Source organism: Apteryx rowi, unplaced genomic scaffold (genome assembly GCF_003343035.1).
Source record: "Apteryx rowi isolate R43461 unplaced genomic scaffold, aptRow1 scaffold_1, whole genome shotgun sequence".
NCBI lineage: Eukaryota > Metazoa > Chordata > Aves > Apterygiformes > Apterygidae > Apteryx > Apteryx rowi.
Window position 1 is genome coordinate 10421427 of NW_020447196.1, and position 18656 is coordinate 10440082.

The window sequence follows — 18656 nt, forward strand, 5'->3', positions numbered from 1 at the left end:
AGAGTATACCAAATACCTCTTAACCGCAGTGATGTAAGCACCTCTATGGAAGAGGATGGACTATTAACCTCATCAGATACCTCTTACTCCTATTATGCAGAGTAGGGTTAAAATTAGCAAATTACAAGTGAAAGTCTCCATAAAATAACCAACAATTCTAATGGGACCACAAAGATTTGCTATGATTTTTTTACTTTAGCGAATATTAATAAAATTGAATGTGTAACTTAAGTCTACAGCCCTAAAATTCATTACATTGTCCAGGTAGAGAATCCCCTTTGCTTAAGCACACGTATTAATAATTATTTTTTAATTAAACTGATTCTGATATCCTATTTTTTCATGCTRTTCACATCATTTTAGGTATTCCACAGAAATTTGTTTTCATTTATATCTGATACGTGTAATATTAGCCATCACGTATTCTTTTGAAACACTGGCAACAACATTAAGAAATGCCACTTTATTCATGTGGTATAAAGCTTTAGCAAAGTATACAGCACATCAAAAATATTCATTGCAATGATTCACAATTACAGTATGCATAATTTCTAACTTTTCAGCTGCATACTTTAGTAATAGTTATCCATATTAATCCCTCCTGTGGTGTGTATCAACCTAGACTACATTTCTTTTTTTTTTTTGAGCACAGCCTGATTTTCAGGAAGTTATAGATGCCTACAAAAATCACTATCAACTCATCATTGTGTTTGTGTACAATTACCCCAACTGTTTGAATAGCCAATATATCATTTGAGAATCAGATGGGAAAAAGCATATAGGTGTAACACCCACAGGATTACAGTCCTTACCTGAAGTGCGCAATGGTCAGTTCAAGTGAATCTAAGTTTTGCTACCAGATCTAGGGACTACACGTAGTCTTCACTCCCTGCTACCCATCTGCAACAAATGGCCGTTCCATAATTACTTGAGTGTGCTATTAACAAGAATGAAACAGGGAAAAGACAAACAGTATATCCACGATACATTCACACTCAGATAGTGCTACATTTTGGCCCCTCAATGCAAAAACCTAAAAATCCAAAAACTAGGTAAGAAATGCAAGCCGTAAATGAGATCAGATGTAAAATGGTGTAAAAAGTATGCAAAAGCCAGCATTATAGCTGTTCAAAGAAAGTTAACTTGGATAAAGACTAGACTGTGATGTGCTGAATTCTTATCTCTCCATCAGTGTGGAGCCCACAAGCCCCAAGCACCTGCAATAGCTGCTGCTCTGGGACTATGCTCATAAGCGAAGCAAGCCAYGCAGCGCCAGGGCACTCACTGCAGATTAAGAGTGTCCGGAGTTAATTTATTGCAAGCTAGCTACACAGCACTCACTGGAATATATCTCACATTAATTTCCCTGACAGACAACTGTTTCAAACTATTCCTAGTAGAACAGAGCACCAATACAGTGACTTTGCAGGCAGAGATTAGCACCAGAGCAAAAGCTAGCCCTGCGGTATGTACATTATGCTGTTGCTGCTCAGCAGAGTATCTTTCCTCCTACTGAAAGAAAAACAAGACGTCAGTACTGGATTTCCTGGGAAGAGAGAGTACACTAAAAATGTCAGTGGATTTCAAATCCTGTTTTAATAAAGCACTGAAGTTCACGTAGTTTGAGGAAAACAGATACTACAACAAATTAGCCCACTCTAAAACTCCCTTATCGCATTACTAATATCCTCTTTTTTTAATGACTTCACACTAGCTCCATTTCTGAAGGAGTGGGAAGTAAGTGTCAGAAATAGGGAAGTAAAGAGTTACACTGCTGATAGCAGTGTCACCAGCTGTTTCTAGTAATGTTCAAGGGATTTTGCTGGGTAGAATTATCATTCCCGCCCTCTGTTCTCCTGCCCTTGGATCCTATAGACTTGTGTTGTACATGAATGTGGAAAACCTCATAGCTATGGCCAGGTCTGTATTACAGCTGCTATTTTCCCTTTCTAGTGATATTTCCTCCCTTCACTTTTCCACATGAAGAGCCTAAAAGCTTCTCATGCATGATGCAACAGAAAGTTCCATCARATTTGTTTTCTTCTCTCTCAAACTTACTCTTTCAGAAAGAACAAGGAGGAGAAAATGCTTCTGTACACAAATGACATTAAGATAAACTGGTTCCAAAGTCTATGGTTTATTTCACCCACCATGTCCCATAGTCACCACTCAGCTCACTTTAAGAGGCAAGTAACAACAAACTCATTTAATGTTTCACCCTTAACCTTTTTTTCTGTCAGATAAACTTATTACACCAGCCTTTCTCAGCTTTAAGATCAAATTAGCAAMATAACCTTTCTCAAAAAAGGGGGAACAAAACGGAGAAATCAGTGGGCTATCTGCTATCACACTACTAGTGAGCAATTAGCAAAGAGAAAGAGGGATCAATGTGATCATACTTTCCCTAGGTAAACAAGTTTTGTAAAATAGATGTATGGTTAAATGTAGTTCAAAGTATCAATATAAATTGTGCATGACACTTGGGCTTTCACTTGTTAAATAAATTGATCTTTGGAAATATGATTCTGACTAATAAGCTATGTTGAATAGTTCTCGGGTTCTTTCCTTGTTACCATTTCAGTGAAAGATCCAGACTCATGGAAGCTGATGAAAAAGAACAGCTCTAGTGCTTCTGCACTAAGGTATCAGCTTCTCAAGCTAATCTCTAGGACAATTCTCTTTTTTTTTTTAATTTAAGATTACAAATGACACCAAATCCTATTTAAGAGTTTGCCTTAAGTAGATTTTACTTCACAAGTAGATTTTACTTATCACCACAAATGGAAGAAGGCTCAAGGATGCAGAGTTCCCCATTTGGGATTTTTTACTAAAAAGTACTCTTTGAACTTATTCCAAAGAGTACCAATAAAAAGACTGCATAATTTCCAACCACTCAAGTATTTAATTCAAATGATGTATCATTTACTTATTCTGAGAAATCAGAGAACATGTCAAAACAAGCAGTGGTTGTTTCAGTTTTTCTTGGAACTCACACTTTCACTTTTTACATGAAAAACCTTTGCGGTCAAGCTTCACAAACTTAACTAGGTCAACTCAAGTATTGAAAAATAAGTAAAATTATTCTTCTATCCAGACAATCTCTTCAAAATAGATCACAAAATATCACTTTGTTCCAAAAATAGGTGCATGAATTAATTTGAAGACTGAGTACCAGCTTCTTACAACTGTAGAATTTGCTGTCGAATAGGGCATCCTTTCCTCAAAAAGTTTGAAGATGACATTTAGTACAACTGGCTCAATAAAACAGATTTTATTTTAAATAGTCTTTTGTTGCTAGGCAAAATAGAGAAGTCATTTCAATGCATAAGGTGAATCCATTAGACACTCAGAGAAGCAGCTCCATTACGGCATAAACCAGCAGTGTTCCATTGTCGGTTCTGCTGCATTCATAGACTGTTCRGGACTTTCTGCAGTTTGATAGCGAGTGAACATCTGCAGGCTAGCAAGGCAGCTTGGTTAGCACAATACTGGTTGACTCATCTAACTAAAGGGTAAGTTATCCTTCCTTTCACTTTAACATAAGTTGTTTTTCAACAGCAATGGTTGTAAATTGACTTCATCTTTGTACTAGATTATGTGGAAGAACAATTGAACTTATATTTTTGGCAGCACTCTTCTTCAATATCATTCAGCACACTTTGATTCTACTTGACGTAAATCAAGGCAATGCTTTGTAAATCCCTGAAAAAGTTCCATTCTGAATTTCTAAAGTGACGTGCTTTGGGTATAATGAACAAATCATTTTACAACAGTCTAGGCTGTACTTATGGTTGGCACAGAAGATTTTTAATCTTTCCAATGCAAGACTGCCATTTCATCCTTTGGGCTCAAATAAAAGTACTAGAACTCCATTTATTGCTGTGTAGGCACTTTCCAATTTCAGGCCACTTCTGTTTAAAAAATTTTTGATAATTCATTTAGGCGGTGTTATCACAACACTACAAAGAGGGAAGGAAGAGTCATTCAATGTTTTGCAAGGAAAAAAAACACAAGACATGAAAGAGAAACTGCTAAACATGAAGAAACAAATGCAGCTCAACACAAAGTAGGGAATATAACAGTCTTGAATACATGATACTCCACACACATTGATTCAGCATTACTTAACAGTCATAACAAAACTATGCCAGAAAAAAGAGTTGCCACAATAATTTTCTTTTAGAAGTCAAAAATTAAGTTGTGAGTAATTTTTTTTTTTTGCCCCCCACATTTAGTTCACCTTTCTGGGAATGAGTATGTTTTAGGTGCGTTTATTTTGCCATAACTTCACAAACCACAGGTCCAACAATGGTGATCTGAAAGTAACATTGTCAGCCTTCAACCAAGTGTCCCTATGCAGTGCCCAGCTACAGTACAGCTCACTTCTCAGAGCTTTTCTGAGCATTAATTAGCCTCCGTCGCATCTCTGCAGTATTTGCCTTGTTCCTGGCCCTGTTTTCTTCATACTGGAAGACAGATAAGGAAATTAATAGATCAGCTATGTCATTAAACAGATAAGTCAAATTTAAAAGTGTAGAGAGGGTTTATTACTCAGGAACAGAAACAATATCACTGACTGATGCATTAGAAATGCAGTTCTTATTAATATCAATATATTGATTCATTTTTACTTTGAATTAACATTTGATTAAAATACCTGTTTCTAAGTTTGATGTTATTAAACTAAAGAGTATTAAAAAATTCTAAAAAAAAAAAAATATTCAGTTAATCTTATGRAGAAACTTAATTACACAGCTATCTTATGTATGACAGCTATACTTTATTCACACACACACGTACTAGAACCAGAAAAAAAGTTACATAAGTGCTATTCTAGACCACTGGTTAGGCTTTTTTCCTTTTAAAGAAGCACTGATATAAATGTCTCTGCTTTCTGAAACATGAATTTGTCATCCTACACTCGGTCTATTTTTGATCCTGGTYATTAATTATATATACTGATAACAGTAGTATACCAAGATGAAAAGAACAAAAGCAAATTTGGATTGAATGAGGGTATTTTTTTATGGTAGAAAAAACACGTAACAGAGCTAGGACTTCAGTATGACAGGAAATCATGGAAACCTTCACATTTTAGATACATGCATAGGCACATACTTTCAAGCATGCTCCTGCAGTACTAAAAATCTTAACTGTCTTTCATTGGAGCCAAAAGGGAAATCTTCTTCAAGGCTTAAGAAAAAATTCAAATCAATGCATGATTAGCTATATATTTCATGAGAAGCAAGTTATTCTTGGCCTTAAATTAGAGCATATATTTGTTCATTTTTTAAAATAGGTATTAAGAAGAAAAAACAAAATAACCTTCAAATATTCAAATCTCTATATAATGTAAAAAGTACTAAATAGACTGATTTTGGTAAACATTTGCAGTTTTTCACTCATTGTACTGATTGGCATATAACTGAAATAATGGCCTGAAACATTACTCCACATTTACAGAATGCTTAACTTTTATCCATGCTACACTGACAATACTTATTTTTTCACTAATTTATCCATATTTATGTAAAATKAGAACACCAGATCTTTAAAAAGTTACACCTGTACCTATTGCATACTTGTGAACAGCCTTGCAGGGACCTCATAACAATAACATATCTACATAGTCATATTATAAGAAGGCAGACAGTCTTCGTGAAGTCTTATTAATATAAAGGCTTCAGTGGAAGAAAGAAAAATAGCATTACATGGAACGAAACTTCATCATTTTCCAAATCTGTGTTACAGTTTTTATGCACTAGGAAAAAAATAGTATTTGACACAAAGCAAATGAAATTAATTCCCATAGATTGACAGGGACAAGGAAGGGAAGAGAGGGGGACTAAATTATTCTGGTTATCATGCATTTGAAGTCTTCCCTTCCAGACAAGATTGTAAAATTTATGTCAAAATTAGTAAGTTAAAAGGTGTGTGAAAAGTTCATTTATTTTGTGTGTTCCATCATGCATTCATGAAAAAWGTAAAGATAAGTTGATACCCTTTTAAAATTTGTCCATTAGCTAACTAATCTATTTAAAATCCTAGAGCTTTCCCTTTTCTTTGTATCTGCAGATGTAGTACTGCAATAAGTAGGTCCTAAGCAGCAACATTATTTTCAGAGGATTTGTTTAGGGCCTAATTCAGCAGCTCATCAAATAATTTCACGGAAAACAGTGTTACTGAGTTTGCTAATAAGTATTACTTGTGCAAAATTGACCATTACTGCTTTATCTTCTCTATGGTGCAGATACTGCTATTAAAGAATACCAAGATAATTTGCTTTTTAAAGAAAAAGAAAAAACAGAAGTAACCTGTGGAACATCAGTTTCTATTTGCAGTATTTTTATTTTGTTAAAATGTGTATTTGCCTATTTTCTGTATCTCCAGAAATGGCTCACACCGTTAGTTCAAACTAGATACAAATCTGAACTGCACTATTTGTAAGGAACATACCAAAAACTTCCACCTGGTTTCATGCGATATAAAAACCAATCATTATTTAAGAGTTTTGTGCAGGAAATAAATATTCTAAATTGTATTCAGCAATTATTTCAAGACTTTTAATTTGACAAGAGAATCTTGAAATTATAAAAACAGCAAGAAACTAAATTTGCTAAATCCTTTGAAATCACATCAGCACAGACACTTATATCTTCATATCTTATATCTTCATAGAAAGCATCCTTTGTAATCTCACTTGCAACTTTCAGTGCCAGATCTTGCCAACAGTGGAAGCAAAGGGAGAGATGCATGTTCCTTGCTCATATTGGTCTCAACACAATTTCAGGCCTTGTTCATATAATTTTACTTGACAACTGATAAATTTATCACAAGAAATGTAAATTGGGTCTCACATGCCCACTCCAGAATGTGCTTACATTTTAAGGCCTATTTATTGATTTGCACTGTACTTCGTAAAAAACAACAACTCTACAGTCATCCTAAGGACTTTTTAAATTAAGCATTAACTCATTAAAATGCGCATCTTACCTCTTTCTTTAAGCACTTCCGCATCTCACGGTCAATGTCATTGCAATGGCCAAAAAATTTCAAAATGTTGTGCTAATAAGTTAGGGAGAGAAAAACAAATTTAACAATTCAAAAGTTACTTCCTCTGAAGCTCTAAATTTCTTAGAAGATATTTGCATTTTGCAATATATCCTGGTCTTCTTTTCCTTTTCTTTCTGTGAAAAGAATAACACTTCGTAACTTTCTTACTGAATAGCTCCAAGTCAAAACTACTCCCAAACCTCATTTGAGCTACCCTTGCCTTGTTGAAAGTTGAAGGTACTCACCATGTTGTATAATCAGACTGAAATAAGATGCACAGACTGAAGCAATGAAATCTAAATGTAGAACATAGATTTTATTCATCTAGGAATCAGTCTTACAACTTCCACTGACACTAACCTGAATAATGTGCAAAAAATTGTGTTCTGAACTCCAGTTCCTGATTTAGAAAGATGTAGCAGGATCCCACAGCAGGCAATGCCCTTTCTGCCTTAGAGATGGCATAGTTTTCAGTACTTCTTCATGAAATGAAGAGAGGCAAAGGACTCCGTGCTACAGTTTCATCATGCCAACACCGTGAAGAACGTGCTGCCAGTCCAAAAGATGCAGCCACTAGACCTAGGTCACTGAAATGTTAGAAACTGTCCAAAAATAGGAGGGTTAAGTTTCTTTGAGTATAACCAAAGACTTTTCTAGTTTCTCAAATCCTGAGGTTAATAAATAAGATATGTTTACCATGATTATGGCACAGCTCAACTGGGGGCTTTATGTGTACTTGAATGTTACCAAGTTTCTGAAAAACTTCAGGCATCGTTCTAAGTCTATATAGGCCTCACCCAAATAACCTAATCATATTCACCATAAAAAAGTGTCCTCTTAGCCAGGATTTCCTGAAGTGATTTCATATTATCAGCCACCAAAGGACTGTCAGAAGTGGTTCTCCTCCTAACAGGACCAATTTTTCAGAGTGATACCTGCTAACATGCCATACAATCTGGCAGCACAATCTGGTAGCAGAGTATCCAAACAATTCAGAAGACCTGACAGACTGGAGCTTTTAAATAGATATTTACAGCTATACAGTGAACAGAGTCAATTTGACCAATTCTTCAAGAAGGAATTAATGAAAGAAGAGAACATGGAGTACAAAACAGATGAGAACGAAGTTGCTTTCTTATTTCTGGGGGAAACCTACATGTAGTTCTGTAGCTGATGAGCAGATAAATGGATTTATACAAATAATACAGTGGACACTATTAAAAATTCGAATAGTGGACAAGATAGATTTCAGCCAATAGAACATTTATGACTAGAAATAGCAGTAGGTTAATAAAGATGAGAGACACTTAACTACAGCAGTGCTATAATTAGCTTGTTTATACCTCTGCTTTACAGAGGGCATCAGATGACACTCTGATACAGTTGCATGTAATAAATGGTCACTTTACTGCAAGCTGATCTTGCTTTTAAAGCATTTTAATTTTAGCTAATACAGATATAATTTTTATTCTATTCCCATATTAGCATGATAAATTTCAAGGTGAGCACTCACATTTCAAGCTAACTCCACTCTTTCTAGTGTATACAATGAATTGAATCTGTGTTTATTTAGCCAGACTCCTAAGTTGTCAACTCTTTTCAGATCAGATTATGAGGAGAAAGAAAAAGAAATCAGTTTTTCAAAAATACATCTCACTCCTATTACTGTGATAAGACTGTAATCCTTTATGTATTTCATTCAGCTGTCACATGTAAAAACAAGCCTTTTTTTTAAAGGCACTTACATGACAACTGAAATACATGCAGTCTTAAACACCACAAGAGTGGAGCTGTTATTGAAAAAAATAATAATCAAAATAATGACATCAAATAGCAAATATCCCAATATTGGAATCCCAATAACCTCTTCCCATAGATGCAAGACTTCATATAATGGGCAAGTTCTAGATTAGGAATAAAGTGAATTAAACTGACTTTTGTGAAAAGGCACACACAGGACATCTGATTCAAGATAATGCTTTTAATCCCTCAGGAATAATAATTTAAGTTATATGTAGAGGCTGGCATTTTGACAAAACAGTAGGTAGCCACTGATAGCGACTTCAATTTCAAAACAGTACTTCAATACATTTCCCTTCATTTCTAAGTGAAAAAGTAAAGCTTCTTTCACACCCAGTCAGAAAGAAGCAATCTTTACCGTGTTTTTTCTGAGACTGTTAGCTCAAATATCCTCTCATAGTTGAGTACTAGACTGAAAGAAAGTTTATCACCATCCAAAGAGACCAACTTCAAACCAAACCAAGAAAACAAAATCCTTTGCACGACTTTATTACCAGTTTGACTTAAGTAAGGGACTAGTAGCAGCAACAATAGATTCCCTTGAATCCCTGCTGCCAAGAAATTCAAAGTCCATCTATATACCAAAATGCAGGGCTAATCTGAAAGGAGTATATTTTCTGTCCTGATTGGCTTTATTTTCAAAATTATGAAAAATTCACAACAACGTTTTAATTCTATATCATCTATACAAGTTTTATTTTCCTCCTAACTGTTAGCGAGTCATTTTATTTGGCAATCCTTTTGATACCATAGTAGTTAATGTACAAGGAGAGTCTTCTAGCTTAATTCTAACTACTGAACAGTCTCACAATATTAAATTTGTTTCAGAAAACTTCAGCTAAAAAAAAAAAAAAGTCTCTCCAATCTCTCAAATGACCTAAAACATTCTTTAGGCAGATTAAGATTTTAGAACTCAGAAGAAAAACATAACACTTAATAGACCTTTTAATTTTAAAGTTTGGGGGTATTCTACGTAAGAACTCTGTATGAGACAGTTGCAAGGCAATGGTAAGAGAAGTACCATGTGACAGACTTTAGTGTGCTTAAATTTCAAGATATTGCAATAAAAGCGTCAACAAAAACAATTAACTTTTGTTGAACAAACCCAGTACAGTACACTCATTACAGAACTGCAAGTGAATTTTAGCATTCAAACTCCTCTCCATACCTTGTTGTGATTCAGAAATCATAAGAAAGCACATTACTGTAAAAGTTTTCTATATGTTAGTTTAGCTACTTTTAAAAACAGATCTGCAAAATTTTTGTTATCCCTCCCTCTATGCCGCAAAACACCTTCACTTGTATTTCCTCTATTGTCAGCCTTATTTCTCTGTCTGTAACAGCTTTTGGAAGAAAAAAGCTCAGAATTCTGCACAAAACAGTAAAGCTAATAGATACATTTATAAATAAATTCTAAGACAATAAATTATGAAAAAAGTATAAATATCATATCTGAACAGAGAGGTGAAAATACTTTGGATTGCATGTGACAGTAAACCATTGCTTTCTCATTAATATTCAGCATTCAAATAAATGCACTCATAGTTTTCACTGAGACAAAAAACTGAATTGACTTTTTATGCACTGATACAGAAATATATCTGTACAGAACATCTATTTAGAATAACTCAAAGGACTGGGAAATTTATTAATAGTGTAACAATGCTGCAGATAGCTTTCACTGCAAAGGCTGATCTTTCTAAATCGAGAAGTTTACTACAGAGTGAATTAATAACAGGCTTTTAAATGAGTGAGATTAAATTTCTATCTACTCGAAGTAATGAAGAACCTTGAGATGCCTGAAGACAATACAGTATTTTACATCCTTTTGTAGATGTCTATTAAGAATATGCAAGTCAAATAATTCTGCTTTTATTACTAGGTTTTTTTGAGAGGCACACAGTACTAAAAGGTGCAGAAGTTACTTCAACTTTAGAAATAGGTCCATATTTGTCAAGCTTTAGCACAGGAGATCTTAGGTCATGTTTTTGTTCCTAATGAAATCACGGGCACGGTTTTACAGAGCTGTCAGATATCTCTTCAGTGAGAATGTACTAGTTATATTTCATGGCTGTACTGCCTGAAGGAGATATTTCCCTCTCTGATCATATAATATTCCCACTAATTTATCTGACACTCACTTCCCAACCCAACCACTCTTTTCTCTGCTCAGAATTCCTTACCTCTTTGTGACACTTCTTGAGCAGACTGATAACTAGGTTACATTCTTCAGTGTGCAGATGAGGAGACAAGTCTGGATGCATCTTTAGTTAGGGATAATTTAAGTAGCTCAAGGACAAAAATCTGAGAAAACTTCCACCTGCCAGTGTTAAAATATGAAAGCATAATTAAAAACTTCAAGTTTACACCACTTATCGCACATTGTAATTTTAATAAAAATATTTTAAATCAAAATGAAACGTAATATGTATAATTTACATTACCCAGTTAAAGTAATTAAAACTAGCATATGCCTCTTCTTTATCTATGCAGCCCATAAGTTTAAAGTTAAGTTTATATCCTTTGCTGGATCATGGACATAAGCATACATTTCATTTTCAGGAACTGCCTAATAGCATGAATCTTTCTTGAACTGCAGATTATCTTTTCATCTTCTCACTTCAGCTTGCTTGTTTCTAACTTAGAAAAAGCTAAGAATAAGTAGTTTTCTTTCCACCTTACACACAGATGGATACAGAACAGGAAGCACATGAGGAAGCTACAATATTTCATTGCAGCACTCAGAGCTAGCATCTTTTTTAATTGTTATCTACATGTTTTTAAGAATTCTGATGCAAAACATTGATGACGCTTTAAAAAACAGTACTTATTCACTCTAATGGTAATTACTTTTTTCTCTTCTTTAAGCCTAGTTAGAACTTCCCTTCTTGCCACTTCGCATCGTTGCCTCTCACCCTTTCATTAGGCTTCTCTGAGGAGCATCTGGATCCTTCATTTCAGCTCAGCTGAAAAGCACCTTCTGTATGACACCGCCACACCCTTAGGTAGTGAAACACAACATCTAGGTTTCTCTTCAGCCTTCTCTTTACAATGCTAAACAGGCCTAGCTCCCTTAACCTCTCCCCACGTGCCATCTGTTCCTAACTCTGACCATCTTAGTTGCCCTCTGCTGAACTCCTGTTTTTCTTAGAGCTCTCTTGGACTGTGGGGCCCAAAGCTGAACAAGAAGTTTCAGATGTGGCCTCAGGAGTGCCAAGGCAGAAATAACAACTTCCCTTGACCTGCTAGCTACACTTCTACTACTGCAGCCCAGTACGCTGTTAGCCTTTATTGCAGCAAGGGTGCACTGCTAACTCAAGTTTTACTTGATGCCAGCCAGGGCCCCCAAGTCCATTACTGCAGAGTTCTGTGGGGCAGAAGCAAACCCCATTCTAGAAACAAATTTTTATATTACTTCCCATTAAAAAAAATAAAAAAGCCCAGAAGCAATTTTCCAAGATCTTTTGTTGGAAAGGATGAAAGCATCATATAATAATAGCTTAAATAAGATGACCTATTTGTTGCGGAAGATCACTCTGTACCAGGGAGGGAGGAAGAAAAATCTGGTTCATACAAGGACAAATGGGCTAATCTTGACAAAATTTTACTTATATTAACCACACTGCCACTGAATTAAAGAGTTGCCTTTGTTTGTTTGTTTGTTTATGCAGTATTTTATCATTCCCCTCCTCTCAGAGATCACCTTTCTAGCTGCAATACATAAAGGAAATACCACTATACCCTTACATAAAGGAAATACCACTATACCTTGTGCTAAGTAGCCATCACAGTTTTAACACTCCATTCTAAATAGGCATTCTAAATACTATCAGTCAGCAGGTAGATTTTACATTTGTAAAATCCCAATAGTCAACTGCAGTGCTGATAGCTATAAACCACACTACTGTTCCTGGAAAACTTAAGTAATATGTTTGCTTGAGGAAGCATCTGTACTAATTTACCCAATATTTCCCATCGTGTGTTCAACTTAACAAGAGTTACATTCCCACAGTCAAACAAAATTTTAAGATTCCAAACAGATTTAAAAGCCTCTGGAGACCCATGGGAATACAGTCCACATATTGCTACAAACACTTCTAATATGTCCTTTCAAAAACCTCCTCTGTACTATCTGGAAGTCTGACATTACACTGTACCTTAGCACAGAAGAACCTGGAAGCCATACAAGTTGCTTAAGCAGTCTATTCAACAAATTAACAAATGAACCTTTAGCAATATGACAGCAGGAGCATGACTGTAACAGTAAAGGGATTAAAAACCATGCTGTGCTATTGCCACCAGCTTTTGACTGCATGCCACACTAAGTCAATATGTTTTAAATTTATCAGTAGATATGCTGGATAGTACCTGAGTTAGCATTTCCTTGAGCGGGTGACCTGCTCAATGACTGCATTGCTTTAACACATGCAAACCCAAGCTGATTATCAAATTGCTTCATCATTCAGTCTCTGACATCTCTTCCCAAAACTGTGATCTAGGCTGGTTGCCTTGTAAAAGAGCAAGACTAATGCCCCAGTGAAATAAGTAGTGTGCACATCACCAGGCACCAAGAAGTCAGAGGGAGTATTTCAGGGAAAGGGTCATTCTTTCTAAACTAAGAATAGTAATCACTGCTGTTCACAAAATTCTCAGATAAAGCGGATAAAAGCTATCAATGCCACAAACAGAGGTGACAGAGTATATTTCACCAATTGAAAGCCTTCTAATGACATCTTACTCGAATGCATTCTCCAGTGGTACCTCTTGCAGATAAATACTACAAATGGGAGGTCCTAACTGCCACACCACTTCATAGGTCAGTACTCTCAAAAATTTTTTTCAAATAACATTGGATATTAAAATCTTTAAAGTTCAATCACCAGATATGGGCAAAAAACGTACATAAGTGTACTCAGTTCAGGTAGGCTACAACGGCTTAAAATAATCAAATATCTTACACTGGTCATGGAAGGCTTGGTAGGGGCCTTTAAGTACTTTTGAGGTTCATAACTGAAAGGTGTTATCAGTGCTAAATATCAATGTTTAGGAGTGTCAGATTAGACTGATCTATAAATGATCAGAGAAGGCTAAAATATTTATGCTGGAGGGGAATGGCAGAAGACAGGATGACAAGAAAAGAGGCTGTGTTCAAAAATACTCTGACAGACGAGAGGAGTTTCAAGAGTAGCAAAAATATGTATGAAATGAGAGGATGAGTTAATGGCTTCCTCAGTTTCCTCTTAGTAATGCTCTAATCTAAAATAAAGATAGCAAATTACCATCTTACTAGAATTTAAGTCCACATGAACAGAATATTATATAGATAGTAAGGATGCTAAGTATGAAGAAATACTAAAAAAATAAAAAATAGCAGCAAATGGTTGGGAAAAGGCAATATAAATTGCTCTGAGAAAACTATTAACAGAAATGCTGGATAAAAAATGTCAGGGTAAACAAGGAATTGCTCTAGAAGAAATATTAACAGTAAAGTATAAAAATAATATTATGAAAACAGCAATTGCTTTAGGAGAAAAAATGATTGTAAAATGCTAGGCAAACATTATTAAGATCAAAAATGATTATGGGGAGAGAATTATTTAGATGAACTCTTCATGTAAAGGCACTAATATATTTCACTATGTGGCACACACATCATCTGCCCTTTAACATGTTTTACACAAGGTTCAGAATTCTGCACATTTTTTCTTCCTTATTAAGAATTGCATAACATAACACTTTTGGTCAAAATGCCAAAAGAATTAAAAAATTACTGCAGATTTCTGTGAACAAGCCTCTGAAGTTAGAAGACATAGATAAAGATTATTTCTCTCTCAACTTTCTCAATCAGTTTCTAAATTTATGCTATCGTTCATGGAAAGAAGAATCAAAAATAACCTGACTCAAATATCATTTTCTGTGTAGTTTAGATAAAGCAAGGAAAATAAGGGATGTTTTAGTTTTAAGGTTTCCAACATAAAACACTTTTTAAAGAAAGCAAAAGCCTAAACTTAGAAAATCTCAGAAAATTATACTTAATTTCCAATGCTAATATTTTTGTTTAGAAAAATAATTACTTAGAAAATAATCTCTAGGCTTGTACAAGCATTTCTGAATGTTAAATATATTGAGCTGCTAAAGATTTCCCAACAGAAATCAACATACAAGTTATCAAGAATGGATACCCATCCTTAATCTAAAAGCCTATCTATATATATGTTCAATAAATTAAATATTTAACACTAATGTGCAAAAGGAACCTACAAGTACTAAAGACGTTTGCAATAAAATTGCAGATATCTAATAAGCAGACAGAAATCAAAAGGCTGTCCCCAAAGAGCAGGCCAAGAACACGCACTTCATAGACTTCCACAGTCCTGTTGCCTGAGGAGCAGGACACCACAATCCAAGATGAATCAGTCCCTCTCAATGGTTTCTTCTCCTGGACTTCTTATGAGAAAAAAAGAGCAAAAGGACCTAGAGGTGTGGAGAAAGCCAGGTTTTAAGGCATCCCCACTTCTTTCCTGAATGAAGCACAAAATCAGCATATCAGGAATCCAGGAAAGTTCCTTTCTTCTCTTTCCAGAATCTCCCATAAATCAGAACCAACAAGCTCCCCGATGCAGAAGAAAAATTAGATTAGCTTGCTTTTTTATTCTCACTGTTTAACTTAATGCTTAATATTTCCACGTTTGGTGGAAGGCAATGAAAGAAAATGTTTAAATCCAGAAAACTGTTTTCCACACTTTTTCCACATTTCATGAAAACATGTTAGAAGACTACCTTTTAAACGAAATTTTGCAGATTTGTCCATTTTAAAAGTTGCACACATAAACAAAGGTCATTTACATTTTTCAAGTTTCTAAAGACAATGGGGGGGGGAAGAAGCATGAATTCACATATGACTCAGAAAAATAACTACTTAAAATAAAACGCAAATCCTCATTTACCAGCACTGAGAATGGAAAGTTGCAGCTAAGCACCCACACTGCTAAGCATTAAGCTCCTAAACACAAAACTTTCTCCATTACAAAATGTTGCAACATTCGCTACATACACTCAAATACTGTCCACAAGGTGGCGCAGTAACCCCGCAAACAAAGACATAGGGCAGGGGAAAAGGAACAGACCTCAAAAATTGCTGTAAAACCAATGCATCACTCACCATGGCTAAAATTTATTTTTGCACTTCATTTCACTGTCCAAGTTGAGTAACAACAGACATTTTGATTCTAAGTTCTCAGTTACATAGTATTGTTATGTTTGACTTTTGACTTTGGAGGAAAATACTTATAAACCAAGCAGTTCTTTGCTTATTCAAATCATAGGTGTATTTCTATAAGATTACACAGTTTTATCATGAAAGGTTCAGCTCCGGACCTATCAGTTTGTGTTACCTGTATCATGTCAACTCATCAGAAATTTGGCATTCCTAACATTATCTTTCATACACATAGAATTTATAAATATCTTTTTGATGATATTGGAATACTCAGATCAGCTATTCAGTGAAATGAGAAGTTGGTGGATTAACACTGATTCAACAGCCTAAGAAACACTGAACTAAGGACCCTGTTTTTAGCTTTCAATAGCATGCTTAATGTCTTCCAGATCTGGATATTCAAATATCGTTCTATGCTGCTATTCTTAGGGTTGCGATACATAGATTGAGGATGACCCCTAACTTTCCAACATTTCTAAGAAATTTAGCCAGACACCTTCACTTTCATAAACAAAACTTGGCTACATCTTATGAAAATTAGTCATGAGCTCTTGAATTTTAGCCTTCAAAACTGCACTAGCTTTCCAATATTACTTGGGGGGTGGCATGGRGAATAATTTAGATACGTATCTACAAAGGCTTGGAAACAGCAAGGCAACACAAACCACAGGGTGGTGGGGAAGACTATGTCTACTTTAAGAACTTCTTTATATTACATGGATTGCATCTACTTTCCCTGAACCCAAGGAATCAAAATTCATTAATAAAATAAGATTCATACTGGATTTTAAYGGTCTTTTTACATGACCACTTTCTGCCAACACAGCAAAACAAATGCTAATCACTTACTTAGTAGTAAATATCTGATAAAGCTAGAACATACCTGATTTAATAATTATTAGAGCACGTAAAGAAGGTATTTGTCCTATTGAATAACGCAAGTTGAACACCAACTTGAACATCAAGTAATTTCCAGTTTTATTTCCTACTAAAACAAGTTATCAAATAAAGCACAATGGAGCATTTTCACCTCTTTTATTGGCAACTATTTAAGGTCATTGTTTACATTAAGGCTGTATTTCTAAAACAAGAGTGTCAGCATAGTTAAAGGACAGCTAATGGAATATTTATTATAATATGCAGCAAGCCACACTGCAAAATACAGTGTTTATCACAAAAGATTACTGAAGCGATATCTTTCTACTCCAGAAGAGACCTGTCTTCCTACTATGACGAGTAACTTTTTATTCTACCGAGAAAGATGCTCAAAAGCTACCCATGACAGCTTTCCCCCATAGTATAACCAAGCCTACTGATTATCATCAGCTCAGCTGTCCTGTAGAGCAAATTCCACACTTTCTAGAAAGTATGCATGGCATAAATCTGTATGTTCTCCTACCCAAATTCAGCAGTCCTTCCAAAAAAGGGAGGACAGCAGAGAGTTACAGATGAACTTAGTTAACAGACTGATTATAACACAATCTTGGCACTACAGCTCTACTTGTGCAAATACATGTTTTCTTGCAAGAGCAGCTTTTAGTCATAGTTTTCAAGAAGCTTTTAGATAAACCCAATTGTTGCAGATTGTACTGACAAAAAAACATTCTAATATTATAACTCAATAGGAAGCCAAGAACTTCAGTCAGGAATGACAAGACCCAGCCCCTGTAAAAGGAAAGCATGCTGAAGTTGAGGGTCTTCTGCCAAATTCCTTTCTCGCAAGCTGCTGTTGTACTGCAGCCACTAGACAGGGCTTCCTTTCATGGCTATGGCTCTTTCATTGCTACTGCTCTTTCATTCACTTCACAACATAGCAAACAAGAACACAAAAATATAACCACTGCTATGAGTATTTTCTGTTCTATTGTAGAAGTGCTTTCCCCCTTTAGAGAAGGCAGGATCGAGAGGATCCTGCTCCCGGTCGGAAGAGGCAAGGCCTCACCCCTTCAGCAGCTGGAAGCCCCCCAGGCAGGGGCGAAGGACTCAGAGGAAAGCAAACGCTGTCAGCGCAGCCCAGGGAGCTGCTGCACCTGCGGCATTATCAGCGGCTTACGGCAGGAAAAGAGCCCCCTGAACTAACTCCCGCTGGTTGTTTCCAGTCTGCAGTTTCTCAGCCCTCCCAGGAGCCTGGTTTAATCATTATTAGAGCACGCAATGAAGGTCCTACTGAGCAAAGCCAGCTTGGCACCAGCTCGAACCTCAAGTAACTTCATACGGACTTGTAACTCCATACTCGGATGACACTGACAGGCTCCACAGGAAAAGCAAGCGCGCGAGGGGGCCGCCCCAGGCAGCGCCCCGCCGCCCTCCTGCGAGCCTGAACGAGGCCGCAAGGGCGGCAGCGGGGCCCCGGGCACCGGCTCCCTCGAGGCCGGCGGCAGGGGCGGCATCCCTGCGCCCCCCGACTTCCCTGCGGGGGCGCCGCGGTCCCCTCGCAGCCCTCCTCGCACTTACTGCGGTCCCCAGAGGACGAGGCCGGGACCGAGGGCGACGCGGTGCCCCGGGCGCCGGCAGCCGCCACCGGAAGCCGCCTCAGCGCGCCCGCCCGCCACGGGGCGGGGGGCGGGAGGAGAGGGGCGGGGCT

General features: G+C 36.5%; 1 protein-coding gene across 3 annotated transcripts; it reads right to left on the reverse strand.

The window, feature by feature from the left end:
• Positions 1-2118: 2118 nt before the first annotated feature.
• Positions 2119-18615, reverse strand: CMC2 (C-X9-C motif containing 2). Of its 3 annotated transcripts, none has more exons than XM_026059275.1 (5): positions 18527-18615; positions 11704-11853; positions 11037-11173; positions 6994-7065; positions 2119-4466 (listed from the first exon to the last, which is right to left on the reverse strand). In XM_026059275.1, exons 3-5 carry the CDS (start codon positions 11115-11117, stop codon positions 4380-4382), a joined length of 240 nt encoding a protein of 79 aa, XP_025915060.1. In that variant the 5' UTR covers positions 11118-11173; positions 11704-11853; positions 18527-18615; the 3' UTR covers positions 2119-4379. The 3 variants fall into 3 exon arrangements, with proteins under 3 accessions (XP_025915060.1, XP_025915068.1, XP_025915054.1); XM_026059283.1 differs by lacking the exon at positions 11704-11853 and adding an exon at positions 15209-15327; XM_026059269.1 differs by lacking the exon at positions 11704-11853.
• Between the last annotated feature and the right edge of the window lie 41 nt (positions 18616-18656).